The 17,542-nt window shown below is 31.5% G+C and overlaps 1 protein-coding gene across 1 annotated transcript; it reads right to left on the reverse strand.

Moving 5' to 3' along the window:
- Nucleotides 1-4,662: 4,662 nt before the first annotated feature.
- LOC147809409 (fatty-acid amide hydrolase 2-A-like) lies at nucleotides 4,663-16,106 on the reverse strand (the record flags this gene model as incomplete). Its single annotated transcript, XM_087165051.1, has 5 exons — nucleotides 4,663-6,559; nucleotides 7,561-7,656; nucleotides 11,942-12,096; nucleotides 13,273-13,392; nucleotides 15,866-16,106. Coding segments are annotated over 5 exons (828 nt in total), but the record flags the coding sequence as incomplete, so codon positions are not given.
- Nucleotides 16,107-17,542: the final 1,436 nt, after the last annotated feature.

Below are 17,542 nucleotides of genomic sequence, written 5' to 3' on the forward strand. Positions count from 1 at the left end.
AGTTCCTCAATTTCAAAAGAAGATACGAATACACCTCATAATGCTTCATTAGCAACAACTAAACAAAGTTAATCGTTCGACTTCCGGGAAATGTACTACGAAGGAAATTGTCATACTCAAAAAGAACCTAACAGACTAAGAAAAAATATTTACTTCGATTTGATTTTCAGAATATAAATGGTTAAGTATAACTTTCAATGAAACATATAAAAATAATCCACTGAAATGCATATTATAAAGCACTTTAGAATCATAAAATGCTATATTAATAACTTTCACATTTTTTTGCACAGGAAGTACAAAAATACAGAGACGATCTAATTCCTTGAGATTTCACATCGGTCTAAAAATATGCGAGTAAAACAGTTTTAAAAAATGCGTTTGCTAATCCGCCTACATGCCTCATTCTCAGAGGGTGGGGCAACTATAAAATCGTAAATAATAATCTCCAATTTTTAATGCAGTTTTGGATTTGGAAAATTAAAGTATTCCATAGCTGCCAGCTTTTCCGGTTTTCCCGGAAGATTTTATTTTCATAATTAACGTGCTAGCGAAATTCATGCTATTTCACTAAACTTTTTGAATTATAATAATTATTATAAATGAGTTTGACCACCACTACATATAAATAATTACAACAAATATATAAAAGCATATCAGACCTTACGATAGCGAGGTTCAACCAGATTAAAATATAAACACATTTTTGAGGAAGATAGTTTATCGATAATTGTTTTACTACCACTTCGAAATTCCATTCTCGAAAAGAGTGAATGTTGGCAGGTATGGTCCGATTTTGGAGAATTCGAGAAATAAAAATCAGATGAAAGAAACAATAGGGGATGTGTTTGGTCAACGCTTCCTGTAACAGAAAGTCTCCACACGGTATTTTATAGGTAGTCCGATCAGACCACTCTGAAGGTAAACCAGTTCACGAAAGAGCCATTTAATAGAAAATCTAAAAGAAAGTGGTAGGAAATATATGTCTAAAAATTTGTTTAATTTATGAATATTATTGATTTGTCTTATTTACTTGTCAACCACTACAGATTCAATTTTCTCAAATATATACGATAAATTTCTCTCAATTACTTTTAAAATAGAATTTGGGCTCATGCGCGCAACTGGTTCATTTTTTAAATAGTCTGCTCAGACTACTTATAAGAAACCGTTCTGATGCAAGAGGGGATGATTTGGTGGGCTTTTTGAGACCCAGGAAAGCGAAATAACTAATAGCTAAACCATTTCCTTACTGGAAGAATAAACATAGTTAACACTAGGTTTACGGGACCCGTTTGCATTTTTATTTGTAATGACTTTTATCCATTGATCGAGGTAAATATACAGGGTGTTTATAAATTCCTGGACCCATTTTGATGTTTAATAACTCATAAAATAATGAAGATATAAACAAACTTATGACATTTATTGATGGAATAACTCAAATACTTTCCTTTTCAGGTTTGAATATCTTTACTTTTGTAAATATCGTCGGCGCGTGTGGTTAATTTCAGATAATTTCATTTTCTAGTCTAAATATCTGTACTTTTCTAAATATCGTCCGCTTATAAATTGCATTTTTCTCTCTTTTGTTTTTGGCAACTATTGCAATGTTATGTTTACTTTTGATGTGTTTGTTCTATGTAATACTTTTCTATGCGATATTTTATTCGAGCGGATATTAAGGAGAATGCATACACCACAAGAGAAAGCACAGATTTTAAGGTGGTTCATAGAAACGAAATCGATTGTGCAAGCACAGAGAAATTGCAGAAGAATTTACCAAAAAGATCCTCCATCCAAAAGCAGCATCTAGCTGTGGAAAAAGAATTTTCTAGAAACTGGAAGTATCGCAGATAAACGTTCCGGACGTCCCTGCACAAGTGATTTTGACGCTGAGCGTGTCAGACAGACATTTTTAGACAATCCTAGAAGATCTGTGAGATCAGCGGCAAGAGAATTGGATATGCCAATTTCGACGGTGTACAAGGTTATTAAGAAACAATTAAGACTGCATGCATACAAAGCTCAAGTTGTTCAAGGTTTGGAACCGGACGATAGGCCTAGGACAGTGGTCGGCAAAGTGCGGCTCCAGAGCCGCATGTGGCTCTTTGGCTCCTTAAGTGCGACTCAAACACAAATATCCACGGAAGGCGCAATAATATTTTCATTTAAAAAAAAATTTACAAGAACTTGAACTTTGTCTTATTTTAATAAATTAAAATTCTTCTATAAATGGAGAACATGTATAATTTTTTGTTTAAGTTAAAAGATAGATAGGTAATTAAAGTTTATATATTGTTGTAAAAATACGTAACGAACATCGAATTTAATTTTATTAGTTTTCGTAAACGTAAGCACAAAACCATGTATAAGCTACCGGCTGAAATTGTTCGTATGTACTCGGAGTACTCCGGTGTAAAGATATAACAATTAAATTAAAGATAGAACAATTAAAGTGTGTTCGAATACAACCACCCAGCGTATCGAGGATCTGAAATTGGTTTCGGCTTTATCAATAGCAGTTGACGAGTCTTGTGACATTAATGATACAGCGTAAGTTTCACTTTTTGTAAGATTTATGTCTCATTCATGCCTTAAAGAAGAATTTTTAGGATCATTGCCACTCAAAGGTCAGGCACGTGGAGAAGCTTTAATTAGTGAATTGAAGCACTTTAATTATTGAAAGAAAATATTAATAACGAGATATTTGTTTACCACTGTTTGTGCGCAAACATTTCCGGATAAAATTTGTTAAGTTATTGTTAAGTTATACCTGCCAACCTTTAATCCTTTCCATTATCATTTTTCCCAGTGGTATTAAAATGGAATTAAAACTTCAATTTTTAGCAAACAAATACGCTGTATTTGAGAAACCTTAAGTTGACCACCATGAGAGTAACGCATATTAATATATATGCTTAATTTTTGTAAGAATAGCGGTGATCAAAATCATTTAAAAATTAAGTTTATAAAAGAAAAAAAATAGTATATATTTACTATCACTTTAAATATAAAAATAAAATCTTCTTGAAGAGTTGGCAGGTATCAATTCATACCAATTCAAAGAATTTTTATTTTAAATGGAGAGTGAGTACGCTGATCTTCTGCTTCATAAAAAGGTACGTTAGTTATCAAGAGGGAAGGTTTTAAAACATTTCGCGTCCCTTTTTCCGTAAATTAAAGCATTTCTCCTTGAGAAGGGCGTTCACTATCCAGAACTAACAGACAATCAGTGGATCCAAAACTTTTATTTCATGGTAGACGTTACGTCTGATCTAAATCACCTTAATCGTAAACTACAAGGAAAAGGAAACTTAATTTTTTCGATGTTAGAGGAAGGAATAGCATTCAAAAACAAATTGTCAATTTTGTCTCAGGATTGCTGAAGCATATCCAAGAAAATAATTCCTCTATTGATATTGATTGATCATTTTAAAACAATAATTTTAAATATGAGGGAAGCATTTCTCAGCAGGTTTCAGGAATTTAAAAACAGCAGAGCAACTTTAGCATTTGTCAAAAATCCTCTTAATGCTACGATAACTGAGTTGAAATTTTCTCCTTTTGAAATTGACATTGGTAGCTTTGAAATATACAATTGCTGGATTTAAAAAACAAGGATGGCTGGATTTGATTTTATACTAAGTCAGGGATGGCACGGGCAACTAAAATTGTAATAAATGGTAGAACTCAATTCATTTGTATATATTCAATTATGCAATTTTAACTACTAACATGAATTATATTTCTATTTATTCATATTTATAAAAAAAAACTTTTTTACATATATTTTCATTTACTGTAATAGTATTCTTATGTATTCATTCGATTTATTTCATGTTTCTATAAATTACCGCCTTATATGTAGATTTCTATTAATATATTGATCTCATTATTTAACTATTCTGAACTAGGTGCTTGCCATTGTTTTTCCTTACAGTTTTCCTTCCATTTCATCTCTAACTAAATCCACATTAGTTTTTATAATTCATGACTCATAATTCCGATGAATAAGTTTATACCGCCTTCCGCGGCTGGTACTGACTTCCTGAATTCTTTGTAACTCATAACTATCACCCTATTTCAATCGGAAACTGAAAGGATTATGCTTGAAATATTTAATGATTTTAGTCACTTTATTATAGATTTTTGTTATCTATTTATCTCCACTTCTGATATTTTTAGTAGCCTGTGGCATGTCTGAAAAATCCACACATTGGTCCACGACTGAGATTCTATATATATCAAGATTGAAAAGAACAATAACTGGAAAAATAGACATTTAATTCTAACTTTCTTTCAAAAAAATAAATTATTTATAACTACCGAGAATATTTAAGAATTATAAAATATATATAATACTGCTTTGATTGCGTGAACTAGAATTCAACATAAAATTATTAATATGCTTTACATTACAGCACATATCTTTACCGTCAACGCTTCCTATAACTGAAAGCCTCCACACGGTTTTTTTATAGGTAGTCCGATCAGACCACTACTAAGGATAATCACTTTCCGAACGAGTCATTTAATACAAAATCTAGTTAAAATAAGAAAGTGGTAGCAAATATATGACTGAAATTTTTTTTAATTTAAGAATATTATTGGTTTGCTTTATTCACTTATTAACCACTACAGATTCAATTCTTAAAATAATACATAAAATAAATTTCTATTAATTACTTTTATAAAAGGTTTTGGGTTTATGCGCACAACTGGTTCACTTTTTAAATAGTCTGCGCGGACTACTTATAAAAGACCGTGTGGAGGCTTTTCGATGTAGGAGGTGATAACACAGTGCAGATAACTCGGTTGATGCAATGCCTCCTAGAAAAGAGAAGACCTCATCACAGGATACCATAAACAGGAAATTTGATTCTTTAGTAGTCCAAACGCAATAACATTTTATCGTATTTTCCACCACTGCGCAACTTAGTAGCTTAAACGTAGTGACATCTTTCTTATTTTTCATCCACTGCGCAGTCTATGTTCGTTACGTCGGACTACTAAATTGATCCGTGCTGAGGCCTTCTTTCTTCTAGGAGGTGTTGGTTGGTGGTGCTTCGTGCCAAATACCGTGCTAACAAAAATACCCATGATCCAACGAGAAGTAGTAAATAATGATTAATATTTTAATGTTTAAAAAAGAAAAGTCCCCCCGAAAATCAATTATAAATTAAATGGGTTGACTTCCAGATTATTCCTTTATCCGCCTTGATTCCAGGTCTGTGTTCAACAACAGAAGGCTACATTTTCCGCAAATTTTATAATCTAATATCAAAGAGTTGTATTCTTTATTTTTATGACCACTGTGAGTTGAACAACGATAGTCAAGTGTTGAAATAGATTACATAATGAAAGAGAATTTAGTACACTCTATTGTTGTGAATCTTAAAAATTTTAAAGCTCTTAAATCAGTCCATAAAATGTTAGAATTTGTTTATAACATGTTAATAATTCCTGTAGACTACATACATTTTTACATTGTGATGAGGAGAGAGTTTCGAGATGATAGTCTTTAATATACAGTAGACCTTCCAAACACTTTAATCAGCTCTTCAGCTTGCCCCAAAAATCATTATTCATAAGAAGCATGCAAGCATCAATATTAAGTTCTTATGAATTTTGTCTTGTCCAGTATTCATCATTAAAGAAATGCATACTAAAATTCAACAAATGCATACATTTGTGTTGAAAAGTAATTTCTTCAGACAATTTTTAAAGCATAGCTTCCAACTTGTCGCTTAACTCTCCTCTCATCAATCGATTATTGTTTCTAGGAAATTCTTAGTAACCATTATTAAGCTCTATAGATACCATTTCATACTCATCGTAAAAATGTGTTTCAAAATTCAACAAATTATCTGTAAGATGAAAATTAATGCAGTTATAGAAGTTCAGCTAGGTGGAATCCACCCTCCAATTTATCAAATGTATCTGTAAGGTGAAAATTATAGCAGTTATAGAAGTTCAGCTAGGTGGAATCCACCCTCCAAATACTTTACTTAACTCCTCTGCACAGGCCAAAGACAATGGATCATTATTCATTTTGGCAACAATCTGCATTCCCTGAGGCATACCGTTCGGGTGCAGACCAAGGGGACATTGAGTAGCGGGCAGTCCAAGAAAGTTAAAGATGCCCGTAAAGCAAGTACTAAATATATGCGGTATCATTTCATAGTAATAAGGGGCTGTGAAGGGAAATGTGGGGTAAAAAAAAACACCGAATTTTCATCTAATAAATTCTCGAACTTCTGATTTATCTTCTCCAGAAGAGCATGAGAGAGTGGAACGTTTTCATCAGAGTAAAATATAGGGTATTTTCCAAATCCAAGTTCTATAATATTCCAAAGAGGCTGGAGGACCCTGTAGTAAATTTTAAGAGCTCCAGGACTCCATTTAAGTGTTTAAGTTTTCCAGCTGTCATCATCTCTACCAGGTTCGGAATGTCACCGAGCAAAAGATGAAAATTGATTATATTTGACATACTCAAAAGCTTTATGTTGACTTCTTCTGCTACTACACCATACGTTTCGGTAATGTAGTTGATAGCCTGAAAAAAGTAAAAAAAGAATTTAGGGTGATAAAAATTTACTTGCATTAAATAATATAATCAAAATCAGTTTGTATCCAGCTAAAATGTTTAATGTCGTCATTAGTCCAAGAATTATAAAATACTTTTTTAACAATTTACACTTTGATAAAATATTTAGCAGTTTTTCACTTGTTAAAGCTGCATTTATGTCACATTTTTTTTTTATCTCCGATGTTGAACAGCTGTTCAATATTAAATTTTCGGCAAACAATATTCAACTCAGTAGCCTCTTAAATGTAAGCACAATCAAAAAGACACGATAGCTCCTGAATAAATCAGTGGTATAAGCTCATCTTCGTTCATGACATTTTGACGAAAACTACCCGCATTTGCGTTAAGAAGAAAGCTTCGAAAATCTCCCACGGTTAAACCTGGGACAAAGGGACTCTAACTCCTCATCCGTCTACCTGCTTTTCGTTCGAGCAATGGGTGGTACGTAACAGCATAAAAATTGACCAGCTGTCGATGGGATTCAAATCTGGGTAACCTTATTGGGGTTGAGAGCGTTTCTTGAGCCATTCCATAAGTCAAGTAAAGTTAAGTCAAGCACCCAAATATAGCAGATGGGACTTCGAACCTTAGGACTTTTTCAACGTTTTGCAGTAATTATCATTTCTTTCAGAATTTGACCCAAGAATTTATTAGTTTTTCTTCCACTGTTTATGATTTTTTTCATGCATAATAAGTATTTTGTGATAATTAGAGTAGTTAACACAGAATGTAAAATTGAAGATGTCAATATTAAAAGGGGGTATGTTCGAAATCTGCGAGAAAAAGAAAAACGCTGTGTCGATTATATTGTTTTAATTGCTTCCAAATTGTTGGATTCTCTTCTGTAGGCAGTCAAGAGAATTACTCGATATTTCAATGATATTCCGAAACCAACAAAAATCTTAATTTCTTAAAAATGTTACATACCCTCTTTTAACATTGACTGCTACAATTATTAGTTTAGTTACCTTTTTCATAGCATTAACAATTTCTTTATCAACGGGCTGAACAACAGGATCCTTGAGGTTAAACTGGTAATAAATCTTTAATTTCTTGAAATTAACCTAAAAAAGGAAATATAGTTTTCAAAAAAAATTATTCATGTATGATACAAGAAAAGACGTCGACCAATGCACATTTTATCTGTATTTGAAGTTAAATTTAAAGTTGTTAAAATATTTTTAAACTTTAGAATAAATAATTACATGCACTTAAGAATAAGTAATTACTTGCTGTAATTACATGCATCAATGCAGTAAGCCTTAACCCCTTGGGGACGGGTGATTCAGAAAAGCATTCGTACAAAATCAGAATCAAATTGTAATTAAATAAAAAACGGTAAATTAAATGTAGTATTTTCTAATTTGACAGACTTACTTTGCTTTTACTTTAATTATTGTTAGTTTAATCATATATATAATCAATGTTAATTCAAAATATAACTAAATAGTTTTATTTTGAACAAAGTAATGGTGAATTAAATAAATCAATTTATTATAACTCCGCCCTCAAATAAACTGCTAAAGAAATACTTTGATTACCAGTTTGATATTTTTACCCTGATTGATACGGTTTTATGCTGTCACGTATTTGTGACAGTCGGCTCGAAAGGGTTAATAAAAACATTATTTAAAGCATAACTGAGTTTATTAAACTATGGCACAAGTACTGAAATATACCAGAACTATCAGCTAATATTTATAAGACAGTTTCCTTTTCCAAAAACATACATTGTGGTAAGACAATTATTTCAATTTTTTCATTTGTCTAGAAGAATTGAAAGATTGCCTTCCACAATAATTTATTAATGATTTAAGTTTCTATGACTAGATCTAGAACTGTAAGGAGCAGGGACATTTTGACATAAAATGGTATCAAACAGTTGAAGTTAGCCATTTAGTTGAATAGCATATTATACCACTTTCTTCATAAAGCAACTTTTTTTATACCAGTTCAATATAAAAAGTCGGGATAAAACGTGGTAAGCCTATAGGGAAAGTATTTATTCGTGTGTTCCTGTTTTCAAAATGTAGGAGAATCAGCAATAATCATAAAGATTTTCATGTTAAGTTCTTGTCAATTTTATTGTGGGTTTTGGTTGCACATCAGAAGGCTGATGGTGAGTCTGTAACTTTATGAATGCTGGTGCTATACCACCTTCGCAACATTCTAGTTATTCCAAAAGTATCGCTTGCAGTCAATTGGGAGACTAAGGTTAAAACTTGCAATCTATATATGTATTTCTCTTACACGGCGACAAAAAAAGCCTCATTACAACTCCCCGAATGGCAACGCTTGAAAATCGATCAATGATTGCCGCTAAAAATGTCACATGCCAAATCTAGTGAGGTGGCTCAACATGTAGCGCTTTTAAAAACGGAAACTGAAATAACCAGAGAGAGCATTCTCGACAAATGTCATCTCTTCCAAAATTCACCCTATCAGCTGCGGCAATCTCATACTATTAAGCTAGGCAGAAGTGAGTAGTCTTTGTCGATAGATCTTTATTTTAGTATTTTGTCGAAAGTGCTTTCTTTCACGAATTTATATATTATGAATTTATTTGACGATTTTTGATTTATATCACGAATTTATTTGTTTTATTGTTGTTATTAGTTATCCATTGAAAAATGAGTCTCAGTCGTGCTGTTACGCTTTAAGATTTTATACTATAGCACATTTTTAATAGGTTTAACGAATTACAGGTCATTTATTTGAATTCAAATTTATTTTAATGACTTAGTATTTACTAAAAAGATTTAATTTTTTTTTTTAAAAAAGTTGTTATGTGGATTTGAATGATTGTTTTGAATTCTTAAAATTTTGTGCATTTGCAATGTACCTAAGTTAGTAACGAGCGAAGCGAGCTTGGTTTGCGAAGCAAATCATATAAAATTGCGTAGCAATTTTCGGGGGTTGGCGAGCGCTAGCGAGCAGGGGCCTCAGCTCACTAGTTTAGTTCAATAGTATATATTATACCACTTTTTTCATTCATTTTTTTCATCATTCACTTTTCATGTAAAAATTAAATCTTCCTACAAAATTGGTCAAGTTTGTTCTGTTACTTAATTGATATCAAAACAAAGGACCGTACAACAAAACAGATGGAGAAAGGGCCCCTCTGTCGTCTCAGACTTCCAGCTCAAATTGCATGACTATGATACTATGATACTGTAACCAATAGTACTTAGGAAAAAAAACGGTTACGTAATACAATTTAGATAGTAGGCCATTCAAGATACTTGACAAAAATAATCAGGGACTGTTAAAACTCATTTGAATTTAATTTTTGCTAAAGTTCTTCAATATCTCAAAAAACTATTTTCAAAAATTTTCACCAAGATTTTCGAAAGAAATTCTTTTTGAATTTTATTAAAAATCCGCTTATGACTGCCGGGATAGCCTGGTAGGTAGGGCGTTGGGCCCATGTCCGAGATAACATGGGCCGACAGCCGAAGACTTCCCGTCTAGTAAGTGGTGACTGGTGCACGTTAAATATGCAGTTGTGCAAAGTTCTTCACGTTCTAATAACAAATCAATACCTCGAGGGCAGTGTTTTTTGAACCTTTTTCGTATAATGGACCCCTTTTAAAAAAATTTTAAGCAGTCACGGACCACTCCCCTGCGAAAAAAATAATTGCAAAAAATATCAATTATTAGAAAACATTTAATTTTATTATTTTAATGGTATGCAAAATTTTTAAAATAAAAATTCCTAATATGAAGGTTGTTACTTCTTTTCCTTAATTAATAAATTGAATTGAGGGATGGTTTTCGACAAAGCAACGCGCATATCATGTTCAGCATTCAATCGATTTTGATGTTCTGTTTGTATTGTCACAAGTGTGGATAATCCCGCTTAGAAATATCAAATAATATTAAATCAAATAATGATTAAATAATATTCGATATGGATATTAGAGGCCTGTGTGCAGTCCGCGCTGAATTTGTGGTATCTCTATCACGGGTTGGCTTGCCGCTCACAAATCACCTAGTTTCAAATATGTATTTTCACCTTTTAGAAAAAGAAGATCAATGTTATTTAAATATTATTGATCCAAACGTTTTAAAAATTAGGAATATTCTGCGGACCTCCAAAATATGACCCAAGGACCTCTAAGAACCCCTTCTTAACCTATGGTTCATGGACCCCTAAGGGGTTCCATAGGTTAAGAAACCCTTAACCAAAGGTTAAGAAACCCTGCTCTAGGGGAACTGAATTGGAGATTGATCATTCTCTTTTTCTAGTCAAAATTACGATCTGTGGATGAATAAATAGATGTATGAATGGGTCACCAGTTATAAAAACTAGTATTTACAGCATAACGAAGAAATGATTCTTGTATATATTTAGTGTGACAATATTTATATTTAATACGAAATTTTACAGAGCTTTATAATTAGATAAAAACAATTTGGACCAATACAAATTAGCAAATTTTTATCAAAAAACAGGCTACATTTTTTTTATCTTTAACAAGTTTTAGAAAACCGGAATAATTTAAAATAAAGAGAATATCAATCAAAATACTTCAATTGAAAACACAACAGTGGCAGTATGGTGACCTGTCACGAAGACAATTTCTTCATCTCACTACCAATTAAGCACGTTCACGCCGGGAAAAGTGAAAATACTGGTATGGGAAAAGAGAAAATACTGGTAGAAGAACTATTTCAATATTAGATAATATTCGGGAGGAGTTAATTTATTCTCAACAATAACAATTTACTGTAAGGAAACTTATCACTGCGAAAAAGCAATTCAATATAAAAATTACATCCGTTAAAAACAATTGGCAGTTATGGATCTTTATTATTCCCGGAAAAAAATTAAAAAATGAAATTTATTGTTACCAGTTTTTACTCCGGTGCGCTGCCAAGATGAGACAATCTAGCGTGACCCACCGGTGGGTCACCCCGGCGTGAACGTGTTAAGTATAGCATATGTAGTGCTGAACATTTTAATTACTAATTAACACCTCTATACCATACGAGCATGCAAGAGACAAAAATTTATTCCTCTCTTAACTTGGGCGATATGAGTTCTTTTGGCTTTAGTAATTATGCTTAATCTTTTACTGAACGGTTTTAAATCTCTGAATACTTAAAATTCTATTAATTTAAAAAAGTGTATATTAAAATACTTGAAATAATAATGGATTGTGTTGATCCCGAATGTCCTTTTTTCACAAAGAAAAATTTCAAGAATAAAATAAATGAGTTAAGAGTCTTTATCTTTTTCGAAATAATTCATGGGAATTGTTTGTTCTTAATGAGTTAAGATCAAAATCTATTTTTATTTTGTTTTACGATTGTATTATATGAAAGATTATGAGAAATATTTTATACCGGTTGACCAAATTTTATCTTTTGTGCATTTCTTGATGTGAGAACATTCATCATTGTTATCAGATCTTCTGCATATCTACACATCGGTCCGGTGCTAAGGTATTGAAATGTTTTCAGATTCGGTGCCGGAAAACATCCAGTATTTGGAACTAAATCTAAGAAACAGCAAATATTATTCTGAGAAAGAAACATTGATTAATTCTACGTAATTAAAATTATTGGTTGCACTGAGGAACAAATATTTTTGTTTGCATTTTTACGAGTATTTGATATTACCTAATACCAAATACTTTAGTATTTAATATTAGGTAATATCAAATACTGTATGTGGGGATTTCAGATCAGAAATTAACTCTATTCAGAAAGTTACAGATTTTTTTCAAAACGGTGTTTATTTTTTGTCAGAATGTACAAGTTTGTTAAGAAAGTGTATGCTTGTATATGCACATGTAAACTTGTTTGGTTCTTTTAAAATAACACTTTGAAAAAAGGCATCACCTTAACTGTCAGCATTGTAAACTCAAATGTATTATCGCCTTCTTTCAACCATTCCCTACGTAGCAAAGTAGTAGGCACTTAGTATTCACTAGAGTGAATTTTAAAAAAACCCTGGTTAATAATTTATTATTGAGTTGCATAAAAACTGTGGCTTATGCAGAGAGAAACCAATTGCAGATTCGAAATCAATGACACGAAACTATTTAATATCCGATCAAAAATATTATGCTAGAAAAACAAAATAAAAAATTGTTCCCCAGTGTCATTATTACTACATTTTTTCCAGATTGCTTCCGTTTTTTTTTTTTTTTTTTTTTTTTTTTTTTTTTTTCCTTATCGATGGATTTTTTAGTTTAACTTTTCTAACGTTGAAAAAAAATCACCAATCAAAATGTCTATTTATTCAAATAGTTCTATTTCTAATTAACTTGGTAATTGTCCTAGCTTCATTTCCAAATATTAAACTGGTCATCGAGTTAATTTCTGTGTTTTAAAATTGTGCTACTCAGTTTTATGATTTTACCACAGATAAAGTTAATTCCGTATTCTTCGGATAAAAATTATATTCCGTATTCTAAGGATAAAAATTATATATTAAACGGATAAAAATTATTTGGATCACAAAACCTTTTTTTATTATATTAATAAGCTATTAAGAATAAATTTCAGAAATTAGCAGGAGAAATTTTTACAAACTCGTGAGAGTTTTTAATATCGCAAAAAAGTTAAAAAATATTTTTTTCATAAGTATTTTTTATTTTAAAGACATTGAAATTAATGAAAAATTTTATTAAATATTTGAGTTTGGATCACAATGTATGTTAGAAGAATACCTCGAGAAGGCTTGTGAGAAAAAACACCAGTGAAAAGTGTCGGAACTCTAACACTTCCTGTAACATCATTGCCCAATCCAATAACAGTACCTGCAGCTCCCAATAAAGCACTTTCACCACCTGTAATACATAAAGAATAAAAAGAAATTCATAAAATTGTGAAACAAATATATCTCCAATTAAAGAAGAAAAGCTGGTTTTCAAGAGGAGTAAAATATGTTTTTCCTATTCTTAGTAATAAAATATACAATACAATTCATTTAACGCGTTCACGCCGGGGTGACCCACCGGTGGGTCACGCTAGATTGACTCATCTTGGCAGAGCACCGGAGTAAAAACTGGTAACAATGAATTTCATTTTTTAGATTTTGTCCGGGAATAATAAAAATCCATAACTCCCAATTGTTTTTAACGGATGCAACATTTATAATGAATTGCTTCTTCGCCGTGATAAATTTCCTTACAGTGAATTGTTATTGTTGAGAATAGATTAACTCCTCCCGAATATTATCTAATATTGAAATAGTTCTTCTACCAGTATTTTACCCGTACCAGTATTTTCCCGTGCCAGTATTTTCACTTTTCCCGGCGTGAGCGTGTTAATCAATGGTGAGAAACACTTTGTATACATGTTCAAAGGTGCCAACTTGCTCCGGACAGCAAATATATATTTTAAAGTGGTAGTTTATAAATTGTAATTCTTGGTTTAATAAATTCAATTTAGTAGATTTTTATCCACCACTATTTCTAAATAATTCGTAGGCTTATATAATTCACCACTTTATTACAGTTATTTCATGTAAGCACAAGCAGCCTGTCACTGATTACAAATCCTTCTTCAGAACCCCAAAATGGAACTCAGACTTAAACGTTTACTCTTCATCTCGATGATCCGTCCCATCCTAACTTATGCTTCTCCAGCTTGGTGCAAAATCTCCACATCACTCCATAAAAAACTCAAAATATGCCAGAATAAAATCCTTAGGAAAATAACAAAAGCAAGATGGTTTATCCGCAATAAAAACATACATCGCGACCTCAGCATAGATTTTTCAGATCACCATATTGCAAAGTTAAATTTCAGATTTTTCGAAAAGACCATAAATTGTGACACCGAAGGATTCAACGAAATTTTTACTTTTGAAAACTTAAGAGAAGACATACACCTCAAACCGATGGCAGCTCATTTTTGTAGTGACGTAATTTTAACTAAAATACAAAATATTTAATTTCCTTTATTCCAATTACCAGAAAGAACCACCTTAAAGACCACAATACAAGACAAATGGGAAAAAGGCCGCTAATGGCCCCAGGCGCCCAGATATATTTCGATGATGATGATGATGACAGTTATGTCACGTTAAATCTTTCAAAATATTTGCAAAATAAATACAAATGTTTGCAAATTTTAGTTTGTAGTTATTTACCTTTTTTTAAATTATTTTGGCGTGTCCGGAGCAGTTGGTATCTCTGCATGTTATAACTGTTAAAAATATATTTGGATATTGAAACTTTCCCGAAAACAAACTAAAGCAAAATAATTGACTTTCCAGTTTTTATTCTTTTCTTTTTTGATACATATAAGGCTTCAGCCCTACTTAGAATATGCCTGTTAAAATTCCAGATGAATGGGATAGGGGTCGCTTCGCGGCCCAGGTGCCCAATAAAATCAAAACACTAGGACTAGAAGATGCCTCCGAAATATCCTATTTAGATTTAAATAATGGCTACATGGGAATTCATTAGCCTGGTTGAAATCCCACGTCATTTTTTTTATAACCGCCGTTTGACAGCTGACCCAATTTCTGAGTTTACGACTACTAATGATCAACTCCGTAGACTTGTTACTTTGAACCGAATTTGGAAGACAAGAAAACCCTTGAATCAAGTATTTGAAGAAATTTACTTTCGTGGAGAACTTTTTTGATGGAACTAACCCGCATTTGCATATATGGAGAGGAAATTCGCGAAAACCTCCCACAGTTAGGCTGACAGCAAGGGAACCCTAACTCATAATCCATGATACCGCTGAGGACATTTTGAGTCCAAACTGTGGCGGTGCGAGACTGAAACAGAATTCGTATCGACCAGCTATCGAACTCGGATCACCTCACTGGGAGGTCACAACGCTATATCCCCTGAGCTACCACGACTCTTCCGACTACAGTGGGAGTTTTATTAGCAGTAGGGTGACACTTTGAAATGCAGCGAAAAGTGCTGCCATGAGCTAAAATGGCGCAACAAGAATTTCAAGAATATTAAGAATTTTTAAAACGCAATTTTAACATTAAAAGGTCTGGTAGGACTCAAATTCACGATAAATATATTTTGAGATAGAGTGGTGGTCACAAGGTTATTCACTGATTAAGATTTATCTCTTGTTGTTGTTGTTGCTGGCCCACACGGTTAGCGGAGCTAAACCAAGTCCATGACTCCAGAGACTCTGAGTAAGTCTGTAACAAAAAGTGGATCTGAAAAGAGGTCCACTTTAGAGATATTTATCTCTTTGTTTTGGTTAAGATTCGTAAATTTGCAGGAGCCCTGATTACAGGTTCACAACAAAAGTTATTTCAGAACAGATCAAAGCACAAACCACTGCTTCCTCCGGGTGTTCTGTGAGTGTCATAAGGATTGCATGTTTTTCCATACAAAGGATTAATGGTGTCAAATCCAAGTCCTAACTCAGCTGAATTTGTTGTTGCCAACACTATTGCCCCAGCATTTTTCATCAGAGTAATAGTTGGTGCATCATCTGCAGCAATCACATCTTTGAAAAGCGTGGACCCAGCTGAACTATGAAGTCCTAGTACGACAAAAAGTTTTTTCAAAGAAAAATATTTAAGTTACGTAATGTGATTGACTAAACATTATAAGATATTTTGTGATCTTTATTAATGAATATGAGGTGGGTCTATCTAAAGAAAACATAATTTAACTAATAGTTTGAGTGCAGAAATAAAGCGTGTTAGAAACAAATTATCAGATTAACATAAGTTATTGAAAATTAAAGAAATTTTTATTGCGCCATAATCACCGTTAATGGTAATGTTAAACATAAGTATGCTTATTTTTATTCGTCCAAACAGCATTTCAATTTCAAGGCTCTTTTACATTTATTAAATTTTAATACTAAAACATTTAAATACCAATTATTCATAATAATAACATTATAAAACTTTATTATATTTTAAAGGAAAATATAAATTTTATTTTAAAAAAAATCAGTATTTATGGGTTACTTGTGCTAGGACGCCAAGTTCACCAAGAGGTTGAACAACTCCAGGTTCTGATTTACTCTGGTCACCGGTTACCGATTATGCTTATATAAACATTGTATCGTGGAATATTATATAAAGCCTTCTTTTCTAAGGGGTCTATTTCCCACTGGCCTCAGAAATGCCAGAATTGCTACTCTCTTATCGTTACCTAGTGGGCACCTGTTATATATATATATATATATATATATATATATATATATATATATATATATATATATATATATATATATATATATATATATATATATATATATATATATATATATATATATATATATATATATATATATATATATATATATATATATATATATATATATATATATATATATATATATATATATATATATATATATATATATATATATATATATATATATATATATATATATATATATATATATTTATATATATATATTTAGCTCTTTAAAATAAGTTTACGATCAGTAAATATTTATTAGCACACAATGCCACAAAGATGTTAAAATTTTAAAAAAAAATAGTAATCACTATGACTGGGCGATATAAGAAATTTTATATCGAGATGCATCGTCAGTTTAGCATCGCGATATAGCGATGTATCGTGATATAGAATTTTTGAATTTCATTTACTTGTAAGGCACAGAAAGTAGGATTTCTATCGAAACTTCATACTCAGATTGATTCAAATCAATTTATGAATTTGAAGATATATATGTTTTGCTAAAGAAAGATATTAATGTTATATTTTCTAAAAATGATCGCGCAGATAACAAAAGATTTCTCTGCTTAAAAATAAATAATTAAAATAATAAACAAAATTGAAATCTTACAATATAATATTTACCTAACAATATAGAAAGAAAATTTAAAAAATAACTTCGTTAAAAATTATATGCTGGCTTAAAACAAAGTGCTAAATAAATTTTAAAAAAAAACGCTTTTAAAACAAACCTATTTTTTATCATTATTATTTCACATAAATAATTAAGTTAAATTGAATAATTACCGAA

The sequence above is a fragment of the Parasteatoda tepidariorum genome, chromosome 5, assembly GCF_982258835.1.
Source record: "Parasteatoda tepidariorum strain Cologne lab strain chromosome 5, Ptep-v5.0, whole genome shotgun sequence".
NCBI classification, from domain to species: Eukaryota; Metazoa; Arthropoda; class Arachnida; order Araneae; family Theridiidae; genus Parasteatoda; species Parasteatoda tepidariorum.